This window comes from Marmota monax, unplaced genomic scaffold, assembly GCF_021218885.2.
Source record: "Marmota monax isolate L192 unplaced genomic scaffold, Marmota_monax_Labrador192_F-V1.1 WCK01_AAM20220418_F8-fsc00001, whole genome shotgun sequence".
In the NCBI taxonomy this organism is placed as follows: Eukaryota; Metazoa; Chordata; class Mammalia; order Rodentia; family Sciuridae; genus Marmota; species Marmota monax.
The window spans coordinates 22,083,151-22,110,391 of record NW_026693777.1 but is presented as its reverse complement, the minus strand read 5'-3'; the positions used below and the strand labels follow the sequence as shown (position 1 = coordinate 22,110,391).

At 37.6% G+C, this 27,241-nt stretch overlaps 1 protein-coding gene across 8 annotated transcripts in view; it reads left to right on the top strand.

The window, feature by feature from the left end:
- The window catches only part of Syne2 (spectrin repeat containing nuclear envelope protein 2), a 336,172-nt gene that overhangs the window by 201,818 nt on the left and 107,113 nt on the right, over positions 1 to 27,241 (top strand). For 7 of the 8 annotated variants that reach the window (XM_046461329.2, XM_046461328.2, XM_046461327.2 and 4 more), the window contains 10 exons: positions 3,030 to 3,170; positions 4,612 to 4,794; positions 6,236 to 6,373; positions 12,061 to 12,246; positions 14,347 to 14,469; positions 15,911 to 16,093; positions 18,363 to 18,494; positions 22,365 to 22,556; positions 23,155 to 23,229; positions 25,446 to 25,556. In XM_046461329.2, coding sequence (XP_046317285.1) covers positions 3,030 to 3,170; positions 4,612 to 4,794; positions 6,236 to 6,373; positions 12,061 to 12,246; positions 14,347 to 14,469; positions 15,911 to 16,093; positions 18,363 to 18,494; positions 22,365 to 22,556; positions 23,155 to 23,229; positions 25,446 to 25,556 — 1,464 coding nt within the window. Of the gene's footprint in view, positions 1 to 3,029; positions 3,171 to 4,611; positions 4,795 to 6,235; positions 6,374 to 12,060; positions 12,247 to 14,346; positions 14,470 to 15,910; positions 16,094 to 18,362; positions 18,495 to 22,364; positions 22,557 to 22,672; positions 23,015 to 23,154; positions 23,230 to 25,445; positions 25,557 to 27,241 lie in introns of those variants that run through there. The other variant, XM_058584598.1, reaches the window with a different exon arrangement.

Sequence of the window (27,241 nt, the reverse complement as noted above, 5' to 3'; positions counted from 1 at the left end):
AATACTTTGCTTTAAGATGGATTCCCTGAAACATTTTGAAATTACAACCAAGAAGAATAAAAGTCGCACTAGGAACAGTATTTAGCAAATATTGTCTAATGATGATGTTAACAAAATTCTCACAAAACATACCTGGGCAAATCATTATACCTGAGAGTCCAGATTTGAACAAAGGTAGGAAATATTTTATAACACCAGGGACATAGGAGCTGAGCTGAGCAAGCCAATTTTCTTGGATATTAGAAAGACAGCCCAAATCCATCAGAACAAAAAAAAAAAATTTGGCCCAGCATTCACAGAATGATTTTTATGTGATTTTTTTTTTTAAGATTAAAGCACCCATAACTTGTTAGCTAAAATAGCTCTTCAAGCTCAGCACAGTGACATATGCCTATAATCCCAGTGGCTTAGGAGGCTGAGGCAGGAGAATCATGAATTCAAAGCCAGCCTCACCAATTTAGTGGAGCCCTATGCAACTTAGGGAGACCCTCTCTCTAAATAAATTTTTTAAAGGGCTAGAGATGTGACTTAGTGGTTAAGTGTCCCTTGGCTGAATCCCTGGTGCCAATAAATAAATAAATAAATAAAGCTCTTCAAGTACAAAAATGTCAGATTTCAAAAACTAGGACTGGAGGATCACAAGTTCAAGACTAGTCTCAGCAACCTGTCTCAAAATAAAAAAAGGACTGAGGATGTAGCTTAATGGTGAAGTGCCTCTGGGTTCAATCTCCCCCAACTCCACCAAAAATAAAAGGAAGAAGGGATTCAAACTTAGTTTCTAGAATCTGTCCTATACTTCTCCTAGAAACATTTAACCTAGAAAAAAAAAAGAATGTAATCTCCTAATATATAGTTACATAAGTCTTTTTTGATTTAACATACAAGAAAACCTATTAGGTACATTCTCAAGAATTGTGTGCTATTGGTTTTACTTTAAAAGATTACTAAATGTTTTAGTAGAAACTAAGGGTTATTGTCATAAATCCTTTATGTGAAAATCTCTATGAAGTAAGTTAGTAATAAAAAACAATCTTTCACATTTAAGGTTGAAAATTTCCACTGTGAACTTGTTTATTTGTAACAAAAAGCCACTGATTTTTATTGTGGGAAGTGTTTAAAGGAAGTTCAAGGACCCAGACAACAGACACATCTCTGTGTGTAATTCAGATGGCTATTGACTTTCCTAAATCATAATCTTTCCTAATGTATCTAAATGGTAAGCATTTCTACCAAGAGAGTAACTGCCCCCAAAATCAGAAACCTCCATTTTGTGGTAATTTGTAACACAGCCAGCAAGAAGAAAAATAATAGAGGGTCAAAGAGAGGCTTGTTTTTATAATAATCATGACTGTGGTATGGTCCATGGAATAAAAACATGGAATAAACACTTTGACAGCTTCGTGCAAGTAGGGCCTAGGATAGTCTGGGGACTTGAGGGCTTCTTAGGACGAAGTCAGCCACGACCTTGATGTGTGACCTTTACACGTCATTTAGCGCGTCTTTCTGTTTCTGTGTCTGTACTCTTATCTGCTTGGGGTTGTTTTATTCTCCGTGGTCATACAGCTACAGTGACGACTGAAAGAGTTATACAAAAGCATATAGTATTATTTGGTTATTTAGTAGCTGCTTAAAGAAAACCTTATCCATATAGCTTTAAAAAACAAGAACACAAATTAATCAAGTATTTGGAAAAATAATACATTCAGCATTCTTTTAATATCTTTCTTGGCACTAGTTGTTTTAACATGCAGATTAAAAAAAAAAAGACTGCCTGGTTTAGCAGCTAGATTTCTGATTGCTGGGAAAGTGGGCATTAGAAACAGTTACACATAGAAGAATTAAGCTCAGCATCCTCAGGAAATAGCTGCTTTTAGAAGACTGTTTCCACCCAAACGAATATTAAGGTGGAAATTACATTTTGTTTTTAAATTGGCTTGGGAATTGTTTTAATAAAAACAGATCTGTGCAGAGAATATTCTCTAAAATGGAGGGGTTGTATAACATATCCCCCAGGAATTCTTTTATATCATTTGATCCATAGGGGTATGTTTCAAAGAGTCCTCTCAGTACAGTGGCCCAACACAATTTTGAATTTTTTTTAAAGTAATTAATTTACTTATTTTTTTTGTTTTTTGTTTTTTTTTGTTTTTAAAATATTATTTTATTCTTCCAAATCCCCAAATGATGCAGATGCCATAAATCAGTTTATCTCAGTATGATAAAATTATGCCAATTATTTTTCTCATATTGAAATTTTTGGAAAGGAATGGGCAACTTTTTTCTATCAGTTTAAAAAATCAGGATGAAAATTGAGCAAAAAAAAAATCAAGAAATGGTTACAGGACAAAATACACTCAAGAAAGGATTAAAAAGAAAAAGAAAGGATTAGTATGTGTATAACAGGAAAAAGAATTATACTTTTCACCTCATCAGGAATTAGTTGTTTTTAAATTCTTCCATAAAAGATGATCCTCTCACTTTTTTTTTTTAATTTTTTATTGTTGGCTGTTCAAAACCTTACATAGTTCTTGATATATCATATTTCACAATTTGATTCAAGTGGGTTATGAGCTCCCATTTTTACCCCATATACAGATTGCAGAATCACATCAGTTACACATCCATTGATTTACATATTGCCATACTAGTGTCTGTTGTATTCTGCTGCCTTTCCTATCCTCTACTATCCCCCCTCATTAATTTACTTATAGATTATATTTAAAAGGTCCGGTGAACACAGCTGACATTTAGCAGTTGGCTAATCTACTACTGTCTCACTAATGCATTAGCCAGTCTGGTTTGTAATTTTTTCTTCTAGTCCTTATAGAGTAAGTGCTGCTTTAAGCTGGGAATATAGCTCAGTCAGTAGAGTGCTTGTCTCACGTGCACAAGGCCCTGGGTTCAAACCCCAGCACCACTAAAAAAAAAAAAAACAACAACAAGAGTGAGTACTGCTTTTATTGTGTGAACTTGGGATTAGAGAGCAGAAACCCTCTCTAAGCCAAATTCAACTTTCTCCCTTATAACAGATTAGTGATGAAGTCTTGAAGAGCTCACCATCATTTGCAATGAACAGGAAAATAGAGGAAATTAACAGTGGGCTTCGGCTTGTTGAAAATATGTTGCAGCAGAAGAACGAAAACATTGAGAAAGCTCAAGAAATTCAAAAGGTAACATCCTCCTCAGCTCACTTCAGCATTAGGTATTTCTGACAAATAACCCCACCCCCCACCCCCACCCCCAATTCAATCCATCCCAAGGTGAATTCTTTGGATGAATTAGAAGCACCAAGGTCCTACACCAAATCCAGAGGTGCATCCTTGATTAGAGACCACCTAGGGGGTTGGTAGGAAATTATTCTTGGTTTTTCCAAGGTGGGCACCTATCTCAGCTCTTGGGAGAATCTGACTGTGCTATCATTTCCACAAGTGAATGGCAGTAAGGATCTTGGGAAGATTGATGTAAAAAAACTAGGATATCAAAAATATTAATGGCTTTTCTTTAGATTGCCCAGTTGGGGAGGGAAAGGAAAATAAAAAAAATCCGAATTTGTTTCCCTTGTAAAATATCTTAGGAAATAAAATCTTAAGTAAAACAGACATAATATTCTACCTCTGAACTCCCAAGTAAATGCCTATATGTATATTCTTATTGTAATCTACATTTTTAGGAAATATTTTAATATAATTGGACTTTAAAAACTATGTAAGAATGTGGCTCATTAGGTATGTCATTAGGTACAATTTTGGCTCTTAAGCAGAGGAACCTAATTTAACAAGTTAGATTTTCCCATTTCTCAAAATTGTTTTTTTAGAGTTAAAAGCAGTTACTACTATTGCACGCAGCTGGGACTTCCTTTCACTTCATTAATTCCAAGTCAAGAGACAGTTTTTTGTTTTCGTTTATTATCATTATTATTATTATTATTATTATTTTTTTTTTTTAGTTACAGATGGACATAATACCTTTTTATTTTTTTATTTTTTATGTGGTGCTAAGGATCAAACCCAGTGCCTCACAGATGTTAGGTGAGCACTCTACCACTGAGCCACAACCCCAGCCCCTCAAGAGGCAGTTTTTGTTGTTTGTTTTTAATTTTATTTTGGCACTTGATAAAATTGTCTCTAAATGTATTGCACATATATTCTGGTCTAAATAGCCTGTTTATTTATTTTATTTATTGCTGAGATGATGAGGTCTTTCTGTATTACCTGGGCTAGGCTTCAACTCCTGTGCTCAAATGGTTCTCCTGCCTCAGTCTCCCAGTTGGCTGGGACTGTGGCACACACCACCACACCCATTTTAAATATCCCTTTTTAAACATAATGCTTACCTCATCACTCTTGAAAGGTTAGGGCTCTATTGTCCTTATTTGCTGTCACTCATCCCTGGAAAATATCAAGGTCTTTCTGTCCCTTGCAGATAATTTGTACTAGAATGAATGAAGTTACAGTTAGGTTAGTGCAGAAAGACAGTGAATGTGAATCTAAGTTAATAAGTAGGCCTGGGATGTTTTTTGATAGCATTTCCAAATGCCTGTGAACACTAGGGTTTACTACCATCTAACATGGCAGTCTTCATTCAAACTGACTTAAAAATGTCCTTCTCCAGAAACTGTGGGACAAGCTGGATCTCTGGCATTCCAAGCTAAACGAGCTGGATTCTGAAGTTCAGGACATCGTTGAACAGAACCCAGGACAGGCTCAAGAATGGATGGATAAGTTGATGATTCCTTTCCAGAAGTACCAGCAAGTCTCACAGAGAGCAGAAACCAGAACCTCACAGTTAAATAAGGTGGGGGTGTAACACATGCTAGCCTTACAGCACGTGGAAGTCCTGAGATAGGTTTAAAACAAATCAAAACAAAAAATGTTCAGAGGCAGCTGAACACAAATTGCCACTTATAGGAGCTGAAACTAGAGCTACACGGTAGGCTCCCGTGGGCTGGGGCAGCTGAAGTTGGCTTGGGCTGATACAACCAAGAATCCAAAAGTTAGCCAACCACAGGAGTCAAGGAAGTGCTGGGGCCCAATAGGTAGAGGAAGACCAATGATGGAAATTCAGGGCAGAGAGTCTCCAGAATCCAGGGAGGGAGCCAGCAATGGAAAGGACTGCCATTTAGGAACAAGATCGCTCTCTACACCATTCTAAATGGTGGCCATGGTTTGGTGAGTTGTGAGTGTAGCCTGGCAAAGATAGGATCCTAGTCTAACAAGAATATAATGGGCTGGTGCAGTGGCACACGCCTGTAATCCCAGTGGCTCACGAGTTCAAAGCCAGCCTCAGCAATTTAGCAAGGCCCTAAGCAACTCAGTGAGACCCTGTTTCTAAATAAAATACAAAAGGACGAAGAGCATGAGAAGAAGATTAACATTAAACAGAGATGAGAGGTGGGAGGGAAAGGGAGAGAAAAGGGAAATTGCATGGAAATGGAAGGAGACCCTCAGGGTTATACAAAAGAACATACAAGAGGGAATGAGGGGAAAGGGAAAAATAATACAAGGGGGAGAAATGAAGGTCAATAGGGGGGGTAGAGAGAGAAGAAGGGTGGGGAGGGGAGGGGAGGGAGGAGGGGGGATAGTAGAGGATAGGAAAGGCAGCAGAACACAACAGACACTAGTATGGCAATATGTAAATCAATGGATGTGTAATTGATGTGATTCTGCAATCTGTATATGGGCTAAAAATGGGAGTTCATAACTCACTTGAAGCAAAGTGTGAAAGATGATATATCAAGAACTATGTAATGTTTTGAACAACCAACAATAAAAAAAAAAAAAAAAGAAAAAAAAAAAAAAAAAAAAAAAGAACTAGGGATGTGGCTCGGTGGTTAAGCACCCCTGAGTTCCTTCCCTGATACAAAATATATATATATAATGGGACAAAATGAGAATTAATGGGGCATTATAGGGAAAGACCCTGAACAAGAGGAAGTATTAGCCAGTTTTCAGAAAGAAGAATAAATGGGAATCAGGCTAGCTGCAAGGCAGACTTGGAACCCTTGCTGAAGCCCACAGCATCAGGGTGGAACTTCTTAAGTTCTTTCCACCATAGTCAGAATCAGTCTGAAAAGTTGGGAGGGTTTTCACCTGGAGTGCTGTCTTCAGTGTTGTCAGCCATGGGGCCTGAAAGGCCCAACACATCACTGACTAATCTCAAGTGACTCTCCATTCAGGAACCGTCCAACCCCAGTGACCAGCATCTGACTAAATGTGGTCCCACATTTCTTTCTCAGGCCACAATTAAGATGGAGGAGTATAGTGATCTTTTGAAGAACACACAGGCTTGGATAGAAAATACCAGTCGTTTGCTGGCCAATCCTGCTCGCTATGACTCTTCAAGAACCCTGAGTCACCATGCCAGCACCCTGCAGGTAAGTGTTTTCTGTTAGTGAGAGAATCTCTACAAGTGTCACTGGGTTAGCCAATCAGTGTCATCTTTTTTTTCTTCTTCTTACCTGAAAAATCACCTTTCTTGTTGTTTTAGTCAAGCTTTTTTGCTGCTGTGACTAAAGGACCCGATTAGCACAATTATAGAGGAGGAAGAGTTTATTTGAGGGCTCATGGTTTCAGAGGTCTTAGTCCATAGAAGGCTGGCTCCATTTCTCAGGGCTCCAGGTGACATAGGACATCATGGTGGAAGAGTGTGACAGAGGGAAGCAGCTCACATCATGGTGATCAAGAAGCAGAGAGAAAGACTCTACTCTGGAGATATAAAATATATACTCTGTAGCCCAATAATAAACCCAAATAAACCACTTTCTCCAGCCACATGCACCTGCTTCCAGTTACCACTGAGTTAATCCCCTCAGGAATGAATTCACTGATTAGGTTAAGGCTATGATCTAATCATTTCTCCTCCAAACCTTGCATTGTCTCACATGTGAGCTTTTGGGGACACCACATCGAAACCATAACACTTATCATCATACTAAGAGGCAGAAGGAAGCTTGAGATATTGGCAGACACTAGAAAGGAATTTTGGAGATCAGGATCTGGTTCTCTTTTTCCTACTCTATGACTTTTTGGATAATTTTAGCATTTATCTTCCACGGGCCTCAGTGTTCCCCATCCGTGAAGTAAGAAGTTTGCATTGGGTAGTGTTGATAGTTTTGGTTCATGAAATTCTAAGATGGCCCCCCAATATTCTCATTCCTTGGTGTGTATGACCTTTATAATCCACCCACCCCCCCTTGAGTACAGGCAAGACTCTGAACAGGATAGAATAGTCACATTGATTAGGTTATGTTCTGTGACTGTGGCAATGGGATAGTCACTGTTGTGAATACATACATGATCAATCGTGTCTCTTGATTACAAGATTCCCTAGTGGCAAACCATACAGAGATTCTCCTGCTGGCCTTAAGAAGTAAGAACCATGTGATTGGAATTCAAGGGTGCCTTTAGAAGCTGAGAGCCACTTTCAGCCATTAGCCAGCAAGAAAACAGGGACCTCAGTCCTACAACTGAATTCTGTGAACAACCTGAATGTTTGCAACCTGATGGCCTCCTGAACACAGGACCCACTCACAGTATACCTTAACTCCTGACCCATGGAACACGTCACATAATAAATTTGTTTGAAGCAGTCAGATTTGTAGTAATCGTTACATAGCAGTAGAAAGCCAATCCATGGTTCCTTCCAGTCCTGACATCCCAGGATTCATTCCTGGCACTGCACAGGTCGCCTATGTCTCCATGTCAGCTTATAGAGACAAAGAGAGGGAAGTATTCTCCTAGGCAGGGCCATGACTTGCAGGGGTGGTCCAGATGCTGAGCACTGATGGTTTTGGTCCACGAAATTCTATTTGTGAAGGAATATTTTTCTTCTCTCATTCAGCCACCGGAAAGGATCCCTTAGGAAATGTTCTGTAATAGTTTTTACAGAACTCACACCTCCAAGATGATCTGTGTCCTCTTTATATCTTTAGAACAGCACAGCATGTTCCGCAGTGGGTGGCTGACTTCCTGCCTCCCTGCCTCCCTGATGTTTGAGATTTGGTGGCACATTTTTGTCCTGTGGTAACAGTTGTCAAGACAATGCATTTTTACCCATTTATCTCTTTTCTTCTGCATTGCTTCTGATCGCCTTTGTCCCTCACTGCCACCACACATTCCTTAGATTGATTTTCCACATCCCTAGAGCATGCCATCTTTTTATTTTTAATCACTTTTTTAATTTTTTTTTTTTAGTTGTCAATAGACCTTTGTTTTGTTTATTTGTTTGTAGTGCTGAGAATCAAACCCGGTGGCTTGCACATGCTAGGCAAGTGCTCTACCACTGAGCCACAACCCCAGCCCTTTAATCACTTTTATGATTCACCATTTTGGAAGAGTCTGCCAAGACAGGAGAGAGAAATAATGCTTTTTCCTCAAATGTTTTTGATGAGTTAAAAATTAAAAACTGTAACCACTCAGGCAAGAACCGTTGGCTTTTGCTGCCTTCTCCTGAAACAAATATGCAGCTGTAAAAGTGTCTTTACTGTTCAGGATACTGAAATTGGTGGACTTTGTTGATAAGCTAGAAATGAGCAGAGGGAATAGGTCAGGGAAGAAAGAAGTTTATTTTCTCCAGAATGGATCTAATAAATCCCCCAATGGGAAGTAAGTCCCCGAGAGCTTACTTCTAGTCCTCTGTGGAAAATCCCATTTTGTCCTCATAATGGAAATAGTTGTTTCTACTTTTAAGATATTCTTTTCCATTTTTTATATTACCAGGTCTTACTTTTTAAAGTGACTCTTAAAAATCTCAACTGAGGTTTAAAAAAAGTTTTTGTTTTAATTGCATATAACTTTTTGCCTGGACTACATTTGTTAAAATACATTTGTATGATCTAAAGCTAATTTCACAATTAGCGCTATTGTAATTAAGAATCATCAAAACAAATGATCATTGTAAAAATAGTAAACTAGCTTGTTTTTAAATCAACTTCATTGAGGTATAATTTTACATGTACCAAATACACCTAACTTAATTGTGCAGCTGTATAACCACCAACAACAACAAATTGAAGAACATTTCCATCACCCCAGAAAGTCCCCTTGTGCCTCTCTGTACTCTGTGTCTGTCTCTTTTTGCTCATCCTCTTATCTAGGCAACCTTTCCCTCCCTCGTTGCTTGCTATTACTAGAGTTCTGTCCTTTCTGGACTGTCATGTAAATGGAACTGCATAGTTTATTATGTCTGACTTCTTTCACTTAACATCTATCCAGAGTTCATTATTTTAATTGCTGTGTTCCATTTAGGGAAGTGAATGAATCATCTGCCATACACCAGTGAGTAGGGTTTGGGTCGTTCCTGATTCTGAGCTATGTGTTAGCAATGTAACACCCCTGATTGGCAGCTTGAAACACCATGTTGTTATTATCTCACTGTTTCTGTGGGTCTAGAATCCAGGCTCAGCTTAGGGGAGTGTGTCTGGCACAAAGTCTCTCATGAATTCAGTCATGGTATCAACAGAGGCTTTGGGCTCCTCTGAAGTCTTGGTTTGTGAGGGAACGAGAGACAGGATCCACTTCCACATGCATTCACACACAACAGGCCACGAAAGATCCACATCCGTACACAGGGACACGGCCTCTTCACAAGGCCACCTCATAGCATGGCAGCTGGCTTCCCCCAGTGTAAACAAGAGAAGGTAACTCCTTAGTCAGAAGCTGTAGTCTTCTTGTGACCTAATCTGGGAAGTGGCATCTTATTACTTCAGTCATATTTCATTAGAGTAAATCATGAATCCAGGGAACTGATTATACAGGCATGAGTACTGTGAAGCGAGGATCGTGGGCGCCATATTGAAGGCTGCTTGCCACAGGCCATTATGAGCAAAGCTGCTGTGAAGGTATTTCTGTACAAATCTTGATGTGGACATATATTTTTAATTTCATTTCAATGAATAAATATCTAAGAGTATGATTGCTGGCTTTTATGGTAAATGTTCAACTAAATGAAAAACTGCCAAGTTGTTTTCTGAGATGGTGGTATAACTTTTTGACTCCCCTCCATCTTTTTGTTAGCACTTGGTATTATCTTTTAAATTTTGGCCATTCTAGTGATATAAGGCAGTATTCTGGTTTAATTGGCATTTCTCTAATGACTCATGTTTTTAGCATTTATTCATGTCCTTGTCATTTATATACTTCCTTTGTGAAATGTCTGTTCATTTCCCACCCCCACCCCCAATTTTAAATTGGATTGTTACCTTATTAAGTTGTAGGAGTTATTTATAAAACATTCTAAAAATGATTTCTGTATCATATGATATGTGATTTACACATATTTTCCCCAGTTTGTGAACTGAACAGAGGGAATAGGGACAAGGGAAGAAAGGAGTTTATTTTATTGTCTTTCCATTCTTTTATCACAGAAGTTACCAATTTGATAAAGTCTAATTTAGCAATATTTTCTTTTATAGATTATTCTTTTGTGCTATATCTAAGAAATCTTTACCTAATCCAAGATCACAAGCTATCCTCCTATGTTATTTTCCAGAAAATTGATAGTATTAACTCTTACTTTTAGGTCTGTGATCTACTTAATGTTAATTGTTATATACAGGTGAATCAAGGAAAACAGTGTCAAAGGTCAAGGTTCATCTTTTTCCCTAAGGATATCTTATTGTTCCAACACCATTTATTAAAAGGACTCTCAACTTTGAATTATTTTGGTACCTTCTTGAAAATCTGTTAACCTCATACATATGGTTCTATTTCTAGGTTTTCTCTTCTGTTTCATTGATCTGCTCAGTTCTTTTACCATTGTAACAGTCCTAATTACTATAGCTTCATAGTAAATCTTGAAATCAAGTATCATAAATTCTATAACTTTTTCCAATTTGTTTTGGTTAATCTTATTCTTTTGCATTTCCATATAAATCTTAGAATCAGCTTGTCAATGTCTATTTAGAGGTCTGTTGGAATTTTGAGTGGGATTACATTAAATCTGTTGATCAATTTGGGTAGAATTTATGTCTTAGCCATATTGACTGTTCAATCTAGGAACATGTATATCTCTTCATTTATTTTAGTCTTTTACTTCTTGCAGCAATGTTTTGTAGTTGTCAATGTACTGGTTTCTTGTATGTGTAAAGTTAAATTTAAGTATTTCATGGTTTTTAATGTTATTGTATTATTGGTCAAAGGCATTGGTTTTAAGTTTTGTTTCTCTTAACTAGGATTTGAATAAGATCAATAGAAAATTCTGAATAATCTGATTAATTTTTGAGACTTATAGTTAGATTTCTACCTGAATAAGTAAATATTCTTTCTCGTATCACTTAGATTTTTATGGAATTACCTGAAGACTACATTAGCAGGCTGAACATTTTGAGATATTTTGAAATCTTAAGTGTGCAGTGGTAGAGCACTTGCCTAGCATGCATAAGGCCCTGGGTTTGATCCTCGGCATCACAAAAACAAACAAAAAGGAAATATTGAGTTTGAAAGTTAGTACATGTTTTAAAGAAACCTATGAATAATTAATGACACTCTTCTCACCTCTGTCACTCAGGAAATTCCAAGGATTTTAGAAACTCTCTGCTAGGAACTCAGGATGAAGGTCAAATAAATATAATTCTTGTTATAAGTAGAGCATCCCTAACCTGAAAATCTGAAATCTAAAATTGCTCCAGAATCTGAAATATATGATGGGTCTTAATCAAAATGCAGACACACTAAAAATAGTGTGTAAAATTACCTTCTGGATATGTATATATCCTGAAGGGTGTATACATTGTGTAAGTGAATTTTGTGTTTAGACTGGAGTCCCATCCTTAAGACATTTTATTATGTATATGCATATGTTTTAAAATCTGAAAAAAAAATTCTGAAAACCAAAACACTTTAGGTCCCAAGCATTTTGGATAAGGAATACAAAACTTGGATGGCACCATATCATAGCACACACTCTATAAAGTCATCCCTGGCCATTGGCAATAGGGAGCATTCAGTGTTTTCACTATGGAAATGGAAAGGACCAGGAGTTTGAAACACTGACAAATTTTAATTTTCTCTGATTTAAATTTTAATCAACTTGTTTTTCTCTTTTCTTTTTTTCTCTATCTAGAGGGCTTTGGAAGATTCTGAGCAGAAGCACAATCTTTTACATTCAGTTTTCACAGATCTAGAGGATTTGTCAGACATTTTCGAAACAGATGACTTAGTACAGTCCGTACAAGACCTAAGCAGTCAAGTAGTAGATCTACAGCAACAAATAATGGAAAGCCTTCCCCACATTCAGCGGATGGCAGATGTAAGTTGACACCCTAAAGATGTGACTTCCTGTTTTTGGTTTGTATTTCATCTGGCAAATTTGTTGTACTACTAATCATGTCTTAGTTATAGAAACCCACAATGAACTGGTAAAATTTTCTCTTATGCTCTTTTTACTTTACTTTGAAACCTTGAGTGCAACCATAACAGAAAAGCATATCCCCATTCTTAATCCAGAATTATTCTATCTAAAGAGTGAAGGATTCTGATCAGATAAGCTCATTGTTTTCTCTTTGTCCAAATGGGCTATTGTTGATTTTTAAAGCACTAAGAAAAGAATGGGTTTGCAGGTGCTTGGTATATAGCTCAGTGGTAGAGTGCTTGCCTAACATGCATAAGGCGCTGGAGAACCACAAAAATGTTAATGAATTAATTAGTTAATTAATTAAAATACCCATATGGAAAGAAGGAATTAAAACAGGCAGCCTTCCAAGACTTCTTTCACCAATAGCAAACATTTGTTGAGAGGTTGCTATATCAGCCACTGAATTGTTCCTTTTTCTTTTTTTTCTTTCTTTTTAATATATTTTTTTAGTTGTTGATAGACGGACCTTTATTTTATTCATTTATTTATATGCAGTGTTGAGAATTGAATCCAGTACCTCACACATGCTAGGCAAATGCTCTACCATTGAGCTGTAACCCCAGCCCTTTTTTTTTTCTTTTTTATGTATTTGTTTATGTGGTGCTGGGGATCCAACCCAGGGCCTCGTGCATGCAGGTGCTCTACAACTGAGCTACACACACCATCATAGAATTTTTAAGTAATTTTGAAAATACATGAGGCATTTACTTAAAGTCACCTGATAAAGGCCTTTATAGTTAGTTCTGTTATTTACCTTGCATTTCTCTGTGTCAGTCCATACTCCTGTAACTTCTGGGAATAGTAGCTGTTGAAGTAAATTCTTGGTTACTGAAACCTAATCCAAAGTTTTAGAGTGCATCTGCAACTTCTGATAGAAATTACCATGGAATACATAGAAAAATTTTATGTACCTTCTCAAACAGTAGGTACAGAAAATTATTTCAGTGTACTTTAACATTTTCTCATAATTTGGGGGGACTACTATAGACAGTCACTGTACTTTCTGTCTGTCTGCTTCATGCTAATGAAGGTCTGTTTTACCCTATGTTGAGTGATTCCAAACTGCTAGAATTGGAAACCGTTAGGCTATTTTTATGGGATTTTAAAAATCTCCATTATTAACCATACCATCTTACTGCTATAGGGATCTGTATTGATCTCCAAAGTCAGTTTGAGGGGTCTTGTACAGTGATATGCATTTCGTATCTAGATTTTATAGCGCATATTTTAACTTATTTTTGTAGCATTTAAGGTTCTCGGCCAGGTTCTGGACGTTGACACTAACTAGAGAAATAACCACTGGACAAATGATCTATTATTTAAATAAATCTGAGTAGATTATAAAGTCATTTATAATATTGCTTGGCAATATTTTATCAAAAGGGTGGGGGTTGTGACTCAGTGGTAGAGGGCTTGCCTAGCACATGTGAGGCACTGGGTTCAATCCTTAGCACCACATAATAAATAAAGTAATAGAGTAATAAAAAATGTTTTAAAAAATATTTTATCAAGGGTTGATTTAAAAAAATCTGGTCAGCTTTCTAATCTTTGTGTGTAGTTTTTCAAGGGTAATTTTATCATTTTACTTAAAGTGGTGGAAATTTTTAAAATATCAGACCCACCTATTTTCAAGTGTTTAAACAGTTCCAAAGATAAAGTTAAAGAGTCTGTAGATAACAAGAGTTTTTTTAAAAAATGGTTTGGATGCATATTACCTTTGTTCTCATGAGAAAACGAAAATTAGCTCTATGATTATTTTAATTCAATATCAAGGTGTAGGGCAATGCTCTGTAGTGGAATATGCTATTAGTAAAATGACATTTTTATTGAAAGTAGTGAATATTATCTTTGTAGCACTTGGCTAGTTTTTAAGAGATATAAGTAGCAAATTCTTTGGCTAAGTGTAAAATAGAATTAATGGCAATACATTGTGTTTTATATATTATTAGTTTACAGCATATACTGCATAAGTTGGTTCTGTTTCTGAAATTCTAGGATGTGGTTGCTATTGAATCCGAAGTAAAATCAATGGAGAAAAAAGTTTCCAAAATCAGAACTATCCTGTTATCAAAAGAAATATTTGATTTTTCACCTGAAGAACATCTTAAGCATGGAGAGGTAAGCATAGATCATTATAAAAAGTATTCTCATAATACCTGCTATGTCTGTTTAAAAATATGTAATAATGTGATTTGAACCAAGTATTTGTCTTGTTTTGTTTTGTTTTGTCTTATGATCCTGGTAATTGAACTCAGGGCCTCCTGATGCCTTGGACAGTACTCTAACACTAAGCTAAACCCCTAGCCCCCAAAGTGTTCATCTTGCTAGAATAATAGCAAAAATAAGGTTTGGAAATAGATATGAATGAATATAAATGCTTTAAATTATACTCATAATGCTACCTGTGTAAAGATAATTATTGTATAGGTAAGTTTGCCTTCAAGTCTAAAGAACTTGAGCACCTAAGCCAGGCTCAAATGGGTTCTAGCACTATAACACTGCTTCCTTAGCTGCGTGAACTTGAGTGTGTGTGTACCTACCTTGTCATATCTGTGCACTAGGATTGAAGTCATTACATTCTAGTTACAGTGCATATGGAGCTCCTAGCACAGGAACTGAGACAGACTGATTCCTCCTTAGCCTGATGATCAAAAACTTGTGTTTTGGGATCAGGCAGGCCTGGGTATTAATCCCACCCCTGCCTCTTACAATCTCACCTTATTTGAATCTTCTAACTTCCAGACACCTCTGTAATGGAGGTTAGGATTCTTTCCCAAGAGGATTGTGAAGATTAAATGAAGAAGTATTTAGTCAAGTGATTAATTTCTCCTAATTTACTAGTTAGGAGCCAGGTATGGTGGTACATGCTGTGATCCAGCTACTCAGGAGGCTGAGGCAGAAAGATCTCAAGTTCAAGGCCAGCCTGGGCAACTTTGTGAGACTCTGTCTCCAAATAAAATATAAAGGCCTGTATATGTAGCTCAGTGATAGGATGCTTACCTAGTATATGTGAGGCACTGGGATTCAGTTCCCCTGCAAGTTACCTAGGTAGATATGTAGGTAGGTAGGCAGATTGATCCAGATTCTATGGATCAGAAATTGATTAAAGCCAAATATAATTATACTCCTGGGAATTAAAAATTTTCTGGACAATTTTGTTCAATTTAATAAGCATTTTTGAGAGCTATGTAGGAAGCTCTGTGCAGTTGCTCTGAAGGTAAAATACAGAATTTGCCCTTTGATAGCCCACTGCTTAGTGATAATATGCAGGGCTAAACAACAATTTCACACAGAGAGGGGAGGGAGAGAAGAAAGCAAAGGGCCGTCCAAGTAAACAAGTAAATACTGGCAAATTGCACTTAGCCCAGGCATTCTTTCCTGAGACCCTTAACTCTCACATCCCAAGTGATGCAATGGTTCTTTTCAATCTGAGTTAAGGAAATGTTTTAAATATTGAAACTGTAGAGACTAAAGTATTCAGTATTTTAATTTTGAATAATTAAACTCAGCAGTGGTCTTTTTCTCCATTTATGTACCATGCTTTTCTTGTGTTATTAAGGTCATACTTGAAAATATACGCCCCATGAAGAAAACCATTGCTGAGATAGTGTCTTACCAAGTGGAACTGAGGCTACCCCAGGCAGGAACAAAACCTCTGCCTGTGTTTCAGCGGACAAATCAGCTTTTGCAAGCTGTAAAACTATTGGAAAACGTGACTCAGGAACAAAATGAGTTATTAAAGGTGAGCAGTTTACAATGGCAACCAATCTATTGGATAAAAATGTTCAGCAAAAGCTGGTTTTGTTCTCAATTTTAATTGAAAATAATTATGATCAAGAAGGTGGCATTTGATAGAAGAGCTTAATTTCTTGCCCAGATGGGGCTAAGGTTGTTTTCCTTCATTCTTGCCCTTACTCTGGTTGAAGACATTAAAGCATAGTCCGGGTCTATTTAATTCCATTCCACACCTGTTAAAAACCTATGTTGGTAAATGCTGTGGGAAGAGATTTGAACCTAAACCAGGCATTTGCAGTCTCTGGAAGCCAACAGGTCTGTCTGTATCCATCTTGCTCATTTCTAGCAATCAGCTCATCTTATTATCTTATTACCCAGCGTGTGAGTAGATAGAGGGTAGGCACTTTACAGTTTTCATGGAGTCTGGTGTCAGGGTGTTAAGTGATTTGCTGAGCAGCTACAGAGTTAACCTGCATAGAGGTTAATTTGTGTACAAATATAACACAAGTTTGAGTTTCTGGACCCTTGGTTTCATTTTTCACTATTAAGGGTCTCTTCCTTCTAGCTGATAATATCTTTCATCCTCTCTCCAGAGAATGTTTTTCTCCCACTTAAATTTTGTTAGATCACCATTCTCAAGACAGGAATCATCATTGGTCAGAAATGACCTTTTTTCTTTAGCATGTATTCCTAGATCAACAACCACTTTCTTTGCTGAAAGATCTTGAATTCTACAGATCCTCTTAGTAGATATCTGCATCCTACCTTTGACCATCACAATAGCTTGTTCCTTCTTAAGTTTCATGTGCCTGTGGCTGCCACTCGATCATCCTAAGGTTTCATCCTGTATTCCCTGGTTTGAGTCTTACCTCACACAGTCCCTCTTGGCCTGGCTAGTGATCTGCTGGTGTCATTTTCTAACACTCACAGAGAGAAAAAAGACATAGCACTCAATGTTCTATTTTTTTAATAATGTAAGAGAAGAAAAGAACATCAAACTTGATGTAGTGTTTTTAATCTTTTGGTGCTTTATTGGTCTCTTGGACAGGAAAAGAAAATAACAATTCTTAACTATGCTTCCTCACAAGATGAAAAGGGGATGATGGAAGATGCTATTTATTTATTATTTTTATTTATTTATTTTTTTGCCAAGTTCGGTATCCAACTATGCTGCTAAAATTTTCCATCTTATTGTGTTGGTGGAAATCAAATGTCCCCTCCTATCTTTCAAAGCTAAGTAAGCTAGTGAAAATGAAAACCATTAGAATATAAGACATTTCCTTTAATTCTACTATAGATATTACAAGTGCCTTCCTTGTGGAAAATAAGTCAAATTGCTTTTGGGGAGAGTAATGAGATGTAGTTCACTGTTGAAGACTGGGAACAGGTGTGTGCAGTGAACGTAGTTATTCATTTCCAGCCTGCAGCTAAAATTATGGTTAAATATTAAAGAAAATACAAGGAAGCATTATATGTTGGCCAGAAACTTCATAGTTTCAAAAGATATTCTGCTTCACAACGAAGCATACCAAAGAAGTATCTAGACTTGGTTTTTGAAGTCCATTTATCTTTCATCGTTCTTGAATCATACCATTTCGCTCACAAATAGGTCTGAGCTCTGTTCCCTTAACATCAGGTTCCATGTGCTGTTCTGGTGAGTTTTACAAATTCAGACTGCTCTTGAACCTTCAGCTTTTTACTTACAAAATGCACTTCCTTGCTCCTAAGGTGTACTGGGGAGGATAGGTCTGAACCAGGAAAATTCATCGTCATCACTCCAATCTCATGCCCTGTTCATTCTGAATCAGTAATGTCAGCGTTCTTTTGGAAAGCTCCATGTGGATTGTGTATTAAAATGGTGAATATGATATAGCAGTAATGTCATAAATCTTAGCAACTTTATGTTAATATGCCATAAAAGGCTTCCCAGAGTAAGCCCACTAGATTGGAAATACTTTGGAGAAAAGGTGTGTCTACTTAGATTTGTACTCTAAGCACTGCCCAAGGTGACCTGACACCTAGTAGAGCAGGAAGGTCAGGCCAGTTTTGCAAACGTTCTTAATATTTAGAATGCAGATGATATTTAGGATATATCTACAATATATTTAGAATATAAATATAAAATATTCTGTATTTCTTGTTGAAATCTGTATAAGTGCATATTTTCTGCATTTGATTGGAACTTATCGTGGGGATTGATAATGAAAATAGCCCATTAATCTAGTCCTTAGATATGACAACAGTTTTTCTTTTTTGGGGGGGGGGTTATTTTGTAGGTAGTCATAAGACAGACTAATGAATGCAATGAAGAAATAGAAAGTTTGAAACAGATCTTAAATAATTATTCAACGGAGTTCTCCCTTGAACAAATTTCACCAGACCAAGCTGTTGACTTTCCAGAAGTACAGGTATGTTTCTTTCATTCATTTATTCATCAATTCATTCAGTAGTAATAAGTAGTGTTTAAGCCCTTGGTATTTAGTAGCCTTTGTAGTGCTACAGTATTATGTCTGACTTCTTTTTTCCAATTAAAGCTATTTATTGTGTGCCTTTACTTTCCATTCCTGTTTCATAAAATAGAGGATTGTATAATGTCATTATTGAAGCATGATAAAATCGTAGGCTGGGCAGTTCTAGCCCCAGAAACTGGACTGGAGCTTCCACATCTCTTCCTTAATGGGGAGCTTTTCAAGTGCTCACAGCCTCAACATGGTATATTTTGATCTGCATTTGCTCTGATCCCAAAGAGACTCGTGTGGCATTGGTTATTTGGACAACCTGGCTCTCTGACTAGTTTTTTGGGATGGTAGTTAGGCAGTGTGGGCAGGCTGGGCTTTAGAGGTAATAAAACTCTGGACACCATTATAATGAAGGATTTCATATGCCAGGCTGTATTTCCATTTGCCATAATTAATAATGTCCAGAGCACACAGTTACAGTGGTTTGCCTGTCAATCCTCCACTGTTTCAGTCTTGATTTTTAAGTCAGTACTTCTGTATTTAAAAACATGATTATATACCAAGGATTCTATAGAGCTGTGTTTTTTGTCCTGTGATCCAATTGATGCAGGCAGGTAGTTAATGTGGCACTACAAAGCAAGGTTATACCATTTACTAGGTGCGAGACAGAAGCAAGTTACTTAACATGCAAGGTAAAGTACAGAGAGGTGACATAGTCATTAGTGACATAGTCAAGGTGACATAGTCATTAAGGGGTGGAACCAATGACACAGACTTAGTGTTAAAGATTCAATACTGTGAAAATGTCAAGTTCTGTGTTCATGAGAAAATTTGAGGACTACAAATAGCTTTTGTTTGTATATCTGAGGACATAGGGATTGAAACTCAGAAAAGTAAAAATATTTGTTTAGTTTATTTTAAAATAGCAATCATAAACCCATGTTAATAGAAATAACATTTTTATGAATATAATTATGTCACTCAAAACACTATGAAAAGAGTGACTCTGTTTTACATTTTTGTAAATTTCTTTAATGTCTGGCTTAATAGAAGACAGATTCTCATCTACTTCTGTATTCTATTTTGTCAATTTTTTTTTTTTAATAGTACAGGGGTTTGAAGTCAGGGGCACTCACTCACTAAGCTACATCCCCAGCCCTTTTTTTGTATTTTATTTAGAGACAGGGTCTCACTGAGTTGCCTTAGTACCTTGCTAAGTTGCTGAGGCTGGGTCTGAACTCATGATCCTACTGCCTCAGCCTCCTGAGCTGCTGGGATTACAGGTGTGTGCCACCATACCCGGCTATTTTATTAATTTTGTTCAAAGTATATAAAGACAATCCAACCTCTCAAAGACGGTGTACTCGGAAAAGGGAGCAATAACAGCCCTTTTGAATAACTGTGGATATTCTTTGAAACTGCATTAAACCCAACAAATGAAAGTCACTCATAGGCTAGTTATAAATGGGATCTGTAGCCACATTAATGAACTTTCTATATTTTTACATTAAAATCTATTGGTTTTTCTTACACTTTGAATGGATCTTCTACTATGTGTAACTTTGAAATACCATATTTGATCATTTAGAAAATATTATTTCACTAAATGATGTAGATCTTCCAAATATTGACAGTATAGCAAATGCTGTACCACCCAGCTGTACCTCCCAGTCTAAAACTAAATTTTGAACACATGAGAGTTTCCTAAAAAGAGCAGTCTACTTTCTGATCAGTACTCATTGTAGGAGCCCAGATCTTCCAAATGTTAGCAGTGATCAATATAAAACACCTATGTTTTCAGAAGAGGCTTTAAGTATAGCATTTAAGTAAAAGTATAGTTTCTCAGCTATTTTATTTCATGTGACTGGGGCAGGGTGGTAGGTAGTTCAGCTCACAATCAGAACCAAACATTCATACAAATCCTTTCCCTCAACCATCATACTTTGGTAGGTAGCAAAAGTACTTTGGGCATATTTCCTATTTTGTCACCAGAATATTAAAGGTATCTATCTTTATCAAGCATGATCTAAAGTGAGACTGGCACTTTTCTTTTTTTTTTTTTCCCCTACTATAAGTCTACCATAGTGAAGAATTTAATTGATATAGTTGATGTCTGTCTTGATTCATATAAGGTAACAGTAGTTTTACCCACCATTGTTTTGGTGCCATCGGAACAAAAAAATGTGAACACAGCAAAAAGGCAAGTAATTTTAGTAGCATTATGGAAATTATCTCCACCTCAGGCACTGTGATCCCAGAGGTCTGCAGGCGCCACCTGCAACTGGCTACTCAGGGCCCTTTGTGTCTCTACAGTGGGAGAGGTTGAGCACCTCCTGCTCTGTTCCCCAAATGTTATTCTAAAGACTGTCAGAACTTGGGGGTGGGGGGGCACTTGACCTTGGAAGCTTAGTGTTTATTGAAAATAGGACACAATCCACTCCAACCCAGATTTAATTCTGACAGTTATCATTTGCTACTAGCGATAATGGGAACTTTGACTTCAAACAGAATGGGGACATTGATGTAGGAATGTGTGCAATCACACATGAGTCCTGGGGAAGCCCAGCTCTGCTCTGGCACATGCTGCAGCTTTAGAAACATCACCTGCTTCCTCTAGAAGCAGACTCCAGAACTTACTTGTAGGTAGAGACGTGCAACTTTTCCATCTGTAAAAAAATAAAAAAAAATTAATAACCATAAATATCTTTAAGACAATGGAGCTAGATAGATAAGTAATGCATAGAAAAAATAAGGGTTTAAGGAAAATATTAGGAACAATTTTATTTTATATATATTTTTTCTTTTGACAGTGCTGGGGATTGAATCCAGGACCTGGTGCATGCTAAGCAAATGCTCTACCACCCAGATATACCTCCTGCTATAAAACGAATTTTAAACACATGAAAGTTTCCTAAAAAGAACAGGCTACTTTCTGATCAGCACTCATTGCAGGAGTTCAGGCACGGGTTGGATAACTCTTAGGTGCTAGAGAGGAGGTTGTTAGCCTAGACAACATCTGCTATTCCTTCCAAAACTAGGATTCTATAATTAATTCTATAATTCTCATAGACAGATAGTATTTGCATATCTACCATATATAAAAAATTTATTTGCATATACCAACCCAGATGTTAAAAAGCGACAGTATGAAATTTGGACTCATCTCTCCATCATTCCCATAGTAAGTTGTACTGCAAGGTAACTATTACTCCCATTTGATAGTAAGCTTGGATGTGGAAAGAGTAAATGATATAGTAATACTGAAGAAGTTTTCAAAGGCAATAATAAAAGAATGAAACTTCTAAGCCTATTTTCACTTAGCCATTCTCAAATGTTAGTCTGCTTAAGAATCTCTGGGGCAGACATGAGAACATATCTCCTAAAAACATGCATTTGTAATACTTTATGTGACAAAATGGGAAGTAGGCAGACAGCCCTTCTGTGTTAAAGTGCAGACCCTGGGTCCTGGCCTTTTGCATTCTGGGTCCACCAGTCCTGTTGCTAGCCACTAGGGCAGTGGCTCTCCACCCCAGCTGTTCTGCACAGTCACCCATAGAGCCTGTTGCAAGTTTTTATGCTTTGGCTCCACCTCCAGATATTCTGATTTGCAAGGTCTACAGAGGAGCTAAGGTAACCTACCCACATCCTTTGGAAATGCAGCCAGATTGGGAAGGAACTATACTGTACCAGAGAGTGGTTCCTGGCTTTGCCAACCAAACAGCCTAGAACCATTTATCATCTCTTACTGAAGGGAGCTGGCTCCTGTGCACATCCAAAGACTTCAGACTTCTAAACAATGCAGATATTCTTTTTGTACAGGAAGACATCAAAAGTATGGAACAGCAGATTCTGCATTTAAACCAGAAAAAAGAAGACCTATTGGTGGACTTGAAGGCTGCCGTACTAAACCTTCACCAGCATTTGAAGCAAGAACAGCAAGAAGGAGACATGCTGTCAGCCAGAGCATTGGAGGACGGTGGAGCGGCTGAGCTGGATGTGTCTGAGTGGAAGGTAGGAACCCCTTTACGTGAATACTGGTCCCACATTCCACAAGAGTGTTAAATGGGTAATATTTTTCACCTGAACAACTTGTTGTATCTCGGTCTATGGCCCATAGTAAAGGAATTTTTTGAAGTGGAAGTACTTCACTTGAGGTTGTTTACTAATGAACATAAATCCTCAGGGTGTGTTTGTTCTGGGCTCAACCCAGAATTCTTATGCTTGAGTTATTTAAGGATGTGCTTATGAAATTCCACGGGCAGATGGGTAGGGAGCCGTCTTTGAAGTATCATCCTATGGAATAGTCAGCCCATGGTAGACTCAGAAGTGGCCTGGCACCTTCTCTCGGCCCTCTCCAAATCCACATCAGTGAATAACAATCTTCAGTTGTTTGATGAAGGGCCCCAGGAAGCCACGCAAACGAGAGGGAACTGGACTGTGCCAGCCTGTCGGGCTGGATGAGCGGAAAGGTACAGGGCCCAGAGGCTGGGTGGGCATCGTGGATAAAGTAAGTAAAAAATTAGCTCCATAAAAATGCAGCCAGGCCAGGATCCTGGCGATGTTGATGTGCAAGCTGACTGCAGGTGTCCTTGTGCTGTGCCCCTTTCAGCTGGACAGACCAGGCTCCATGTCATTCTTGCCAGCCGTCAAGGAAGAGGCAGAGGAAGGCTCCCTGAAGAGTGAAGTAAGGAAAACGATTTTCTCATGAAAGTTTGTTAGAACCAGATCTCTAAAAAGGTGGTAGAAAAGATCTTAAAAAGAATGTTTATTTCTTTAAAAATATTGATATTGTTAAAGGATGATTGAAGTAGTTCTCATGTTATTAACATTAAACGCATCTCAACCTACTTCACCACGTACAAGGGAGAGAAATGTAATTCAGACGCACTTGTTGGCAGAGGGAGAAGATGAAGTCCTCTCTCATGTCCTGACTTCTGAATAAATTCTCTGAAGTTTTAAGAGTATGCTGTTGGGTTGGCATTCCCATGTGACTTTTACAACTTTATTTTTCCATATTTGAGTTATTTTTTGGGGTCTAAAACAGTGTTGTCAAGGTCATGTGCTATGTCAGTGACGAATACAGCTAATTGTTACTACTTCATTACAACTGGTTGAAAGAGACATTCACACTTGAACTTCTGGACACCAATTTCCATTCCATACTTTAAAAACTAAAGTTATCATGTGTCTTAAGCTAAAAGGTAGAAAATTGCAGCTTCTTACAGTTTCTATCGCTCAGATATGACCACTAGACAGTTTTTAATGCTCGTTTTATAGATTATATTATTATTATTCCAATTATTAGTCCATTGTCATGCAGAACAGATCTCTTGTCCTTTAGTTGTCCCTAGGACTCAGTGTGGCTGAGAGTTAGGATAAAGAAGAATGTAGGTTTACCATGTCCTCTGACCATCGACAGCTTCACAATCTGCTTATGTCCCTTGTGGCAGAGAGAATCAGGAAAATAGAGGCAGTACCAAAGGCCAAAACAGAGGGGACTTCAGACACTTCAGTATGATTTAATTTCAGATAGGTATTTACTTTAGTGTGCTCTCTCTCTCAGGATGTTATGAATGGCTAAATCCATCTAATGCATGTATGCATTATCTCACATACCGTTTTCTTTTTGTGGGAGAACACTTAAAATCTCTCTAAGCAGTTTGCAAGGACACACTATATTGTTATTGGCATACAGTTCATCTCTTAATCTTCTTCCTGTCTAACTGAAATGTTTCATCCTTTGACCAACATCTCCCCAACCCCCTCCATCCCCTCCACCCCAATAAACACCATTCTACTCTCTGTTTCTACAAGTTTAACTTTTTGACACTTCACACATAAGCAAGATTCTACAGTATTTGTCTTTCTGTGCCTGGCTTATTTACTTCATTTAATAAAATATCCCTTTAGTTCCTCCATGTTGTTACAAATGACAGGATTTGCTTCTGTTTATGGCTGAGTAGTATTCTGTCATTCATATATATATATATATATATATATATATATATATATATATATATATATATACACACACACACACACACACACACACACACACTTAGATACATATTACACATTACATTCTTTATCCATTGGTCCATTGATAGACACTCAGGTTGATTCCACATCTTGGCTGTTATGAATAATGCTGTAATAAATACAGAAGTGCAGATATCTCTTCAATGGATTGATTTCACTTCCTTTGGATATATACCCAATAGTAGTATTGCTGGATCATATGGTGGCTTTCTCATTTAATTTTTTGAGGAACCTGTATACTGTTTTCCCTAATAGCTAATTTACTAGCCCTCAACAGTATTTAAGTTTCCTTTCCTCCACATCCTTGCCAACACTTGTTATTTTTCATCATTTTTTTAATAAATGCCATTCTGATAGGTATGAAATGATATCTTCACTGTTTTATTTATTTATTTAGTGGTGCTGGGGATCAAACCCAGAGCTTCATCCATGTTAGACAAGAGCTCTATCACTGAACTGCACCCCCGGCCTCTCATTATAGTTTTAGTTTGCATTTCTCTGATAATTAGTGATTTTAAGCATTTTTATACCTATTGGAATGTTATTTTAAATACAGCATTTAAGATTGCATTTACCAAAACAAATTAAGTACCTAAGTATTGTTTGAAAGATCTCCTTTCTGTGACTTGAGCTTACTCTGACTTTAAAAAAATATTCTTTAGGCTTCAGGAATTTGCAACCACATTTGAAATATGACTTAGTTAGCAAAATAAGTGAATGGAATATAGGAGAAGGTGTGGAATCAAGGCATACAGTCAAAATGCCCAGCAAATTGAACCTTGCATGAGAGAGACAAGGAGGGTGCTGTCTAGGAGAGTAGGGTATCACTTCCTTCTGCTAACCAACCCATCACTGTCTTAGAATGAATATAAGAAAGCGGAGCCGTCTTCGAGGTCTTTGCCTTTACTTTGGAAGCATGACCTGGGCTTGGAGGAAGATGGAGAATCCTCCTCCTCAGCAACCATCATTCCGGTAATCTTGGGCATATCATGTTCAGAGGTGGGGTGTGGGGACAGGGAGCTGTTTTTTGCCCCAATTTGTGTTCCCTTTCCCCTCTTCCTTTGTTCTGCTTTCATTCAGCACCTCCACTTTAAAATACAGACGTGTCCCAAATGAGGAATAAAATAAGGGATAGTAAGTCAAAGAAAAGAAGTTCTTTTTTTTTTTTTTAAGAAAAGTTCTTATTTGAAAGAATGCTTAGAACTGTGCTGCATTTTTTGTCACTGTTGACAAATGAAAATTGCATGTATTTATTGTGGATCGTAGGATGCTTTGAAACATATATACCGTGTGGAATGACTAAATTGAGCTAATTAGCATATGCATTGATTTGCGTAATTATCATTTTATTATTGTGTGTGTGTGCATTAAGAACACTTAAAATCTATTCTTTCTGTATTCTCTAGGTCTATGATACATTGCTATTAACTATAGTCATTTTTTATGGTAATGTCTCTTGAACTTATTCCTCTCACCTAACTGAAATTTTGGATCCTTTGATCAGTGTCTCCCAGTGCTTCCCCACAGTCCCTGGTAACCACAATTCTACCCTCTGCTTCAAGTTTTTTAGATTCTATTTGTAAATGAAATAATGTGATATTTAGCATTCTGTGTCCAGCTTATTGCATTTAACATATTCTTGTTCAGGGCCATCTGTGTCATTGCAAATGGCAGGATTTTTTTTTCATTGTTAAGGGTGAATAGTATTCTGTAATATATACAGACCACATATTCTTTATCCATTCATCCATGATGGAAACTTAAGTTGGTTCCTCATTTTGGCTGTTGTGAATGTTTAAAAAGCTTCTCACCATTACATCTGCACAAATGCAATGCAACTTAGTAAATACCGGCTAATGTTTTGCATTTCTGTTGTTCACTCAACAGATAGTAAGAGAGTACTTTTTCTGAGGAAAAAGTCACTTCAAAATTCACCTAAATCACATTGTTTTGCCAAGGCATTTATCACGCCTCTCTTTTGGGAGTAGTTAAAATGTGTGTGTGTGTCAGGGGAGGAGAGAGGGGTGAGGGTCTTTCCATAATTTCTTTAAAAAAAATAATGTAGGATAAATTAATGCAGTAAGCCTTTTTCTCCTTACAACATTCTGAATCTTCTCTAATCTTTCAAAATAAAAGGTGATATCCTCTCTTTAGAAGACCATCCTCACCTGGCACAGCAGTAATGTCTTTCCTTTGCTTCTGAAGCATGCCTGCTACCGTATCATCATCATCGTGACTCCCACCTCTTCCTCCCACCTCCTGTCCCTCAGCTCCCACACCAACCCTTCATTAGTCATTGGCACCATGCTCTGCTTACACCTGCAACTTCAGTTTCTGCCTCGTGGTGCATTTCTTCCCTCTTAACCCCCTTCCCTCAAACAAACCGATCATCCCAATCTGTCTGCACCTTGAGTGGCTCTTTGCTTGGCATCCCTGGCCTGCCTTTCCTCCATGCTGCCCGAGGTGTCCTCCCCATCCCTAAGACCCATCTCAACTTCTGCCTCCTCCGTGGAACCTCTCGAGATCCTACAGGGGAAATTGCTGGTCCTTTCCCTCTGTTGCCCCTAGCTCTCCCCAGGTGTGGCTTACCACATCCTTAGGCCTATATGTGACACAGTTCTGTTCCAAGAGCAGATGTCCCGTCCATGGCCAACTAT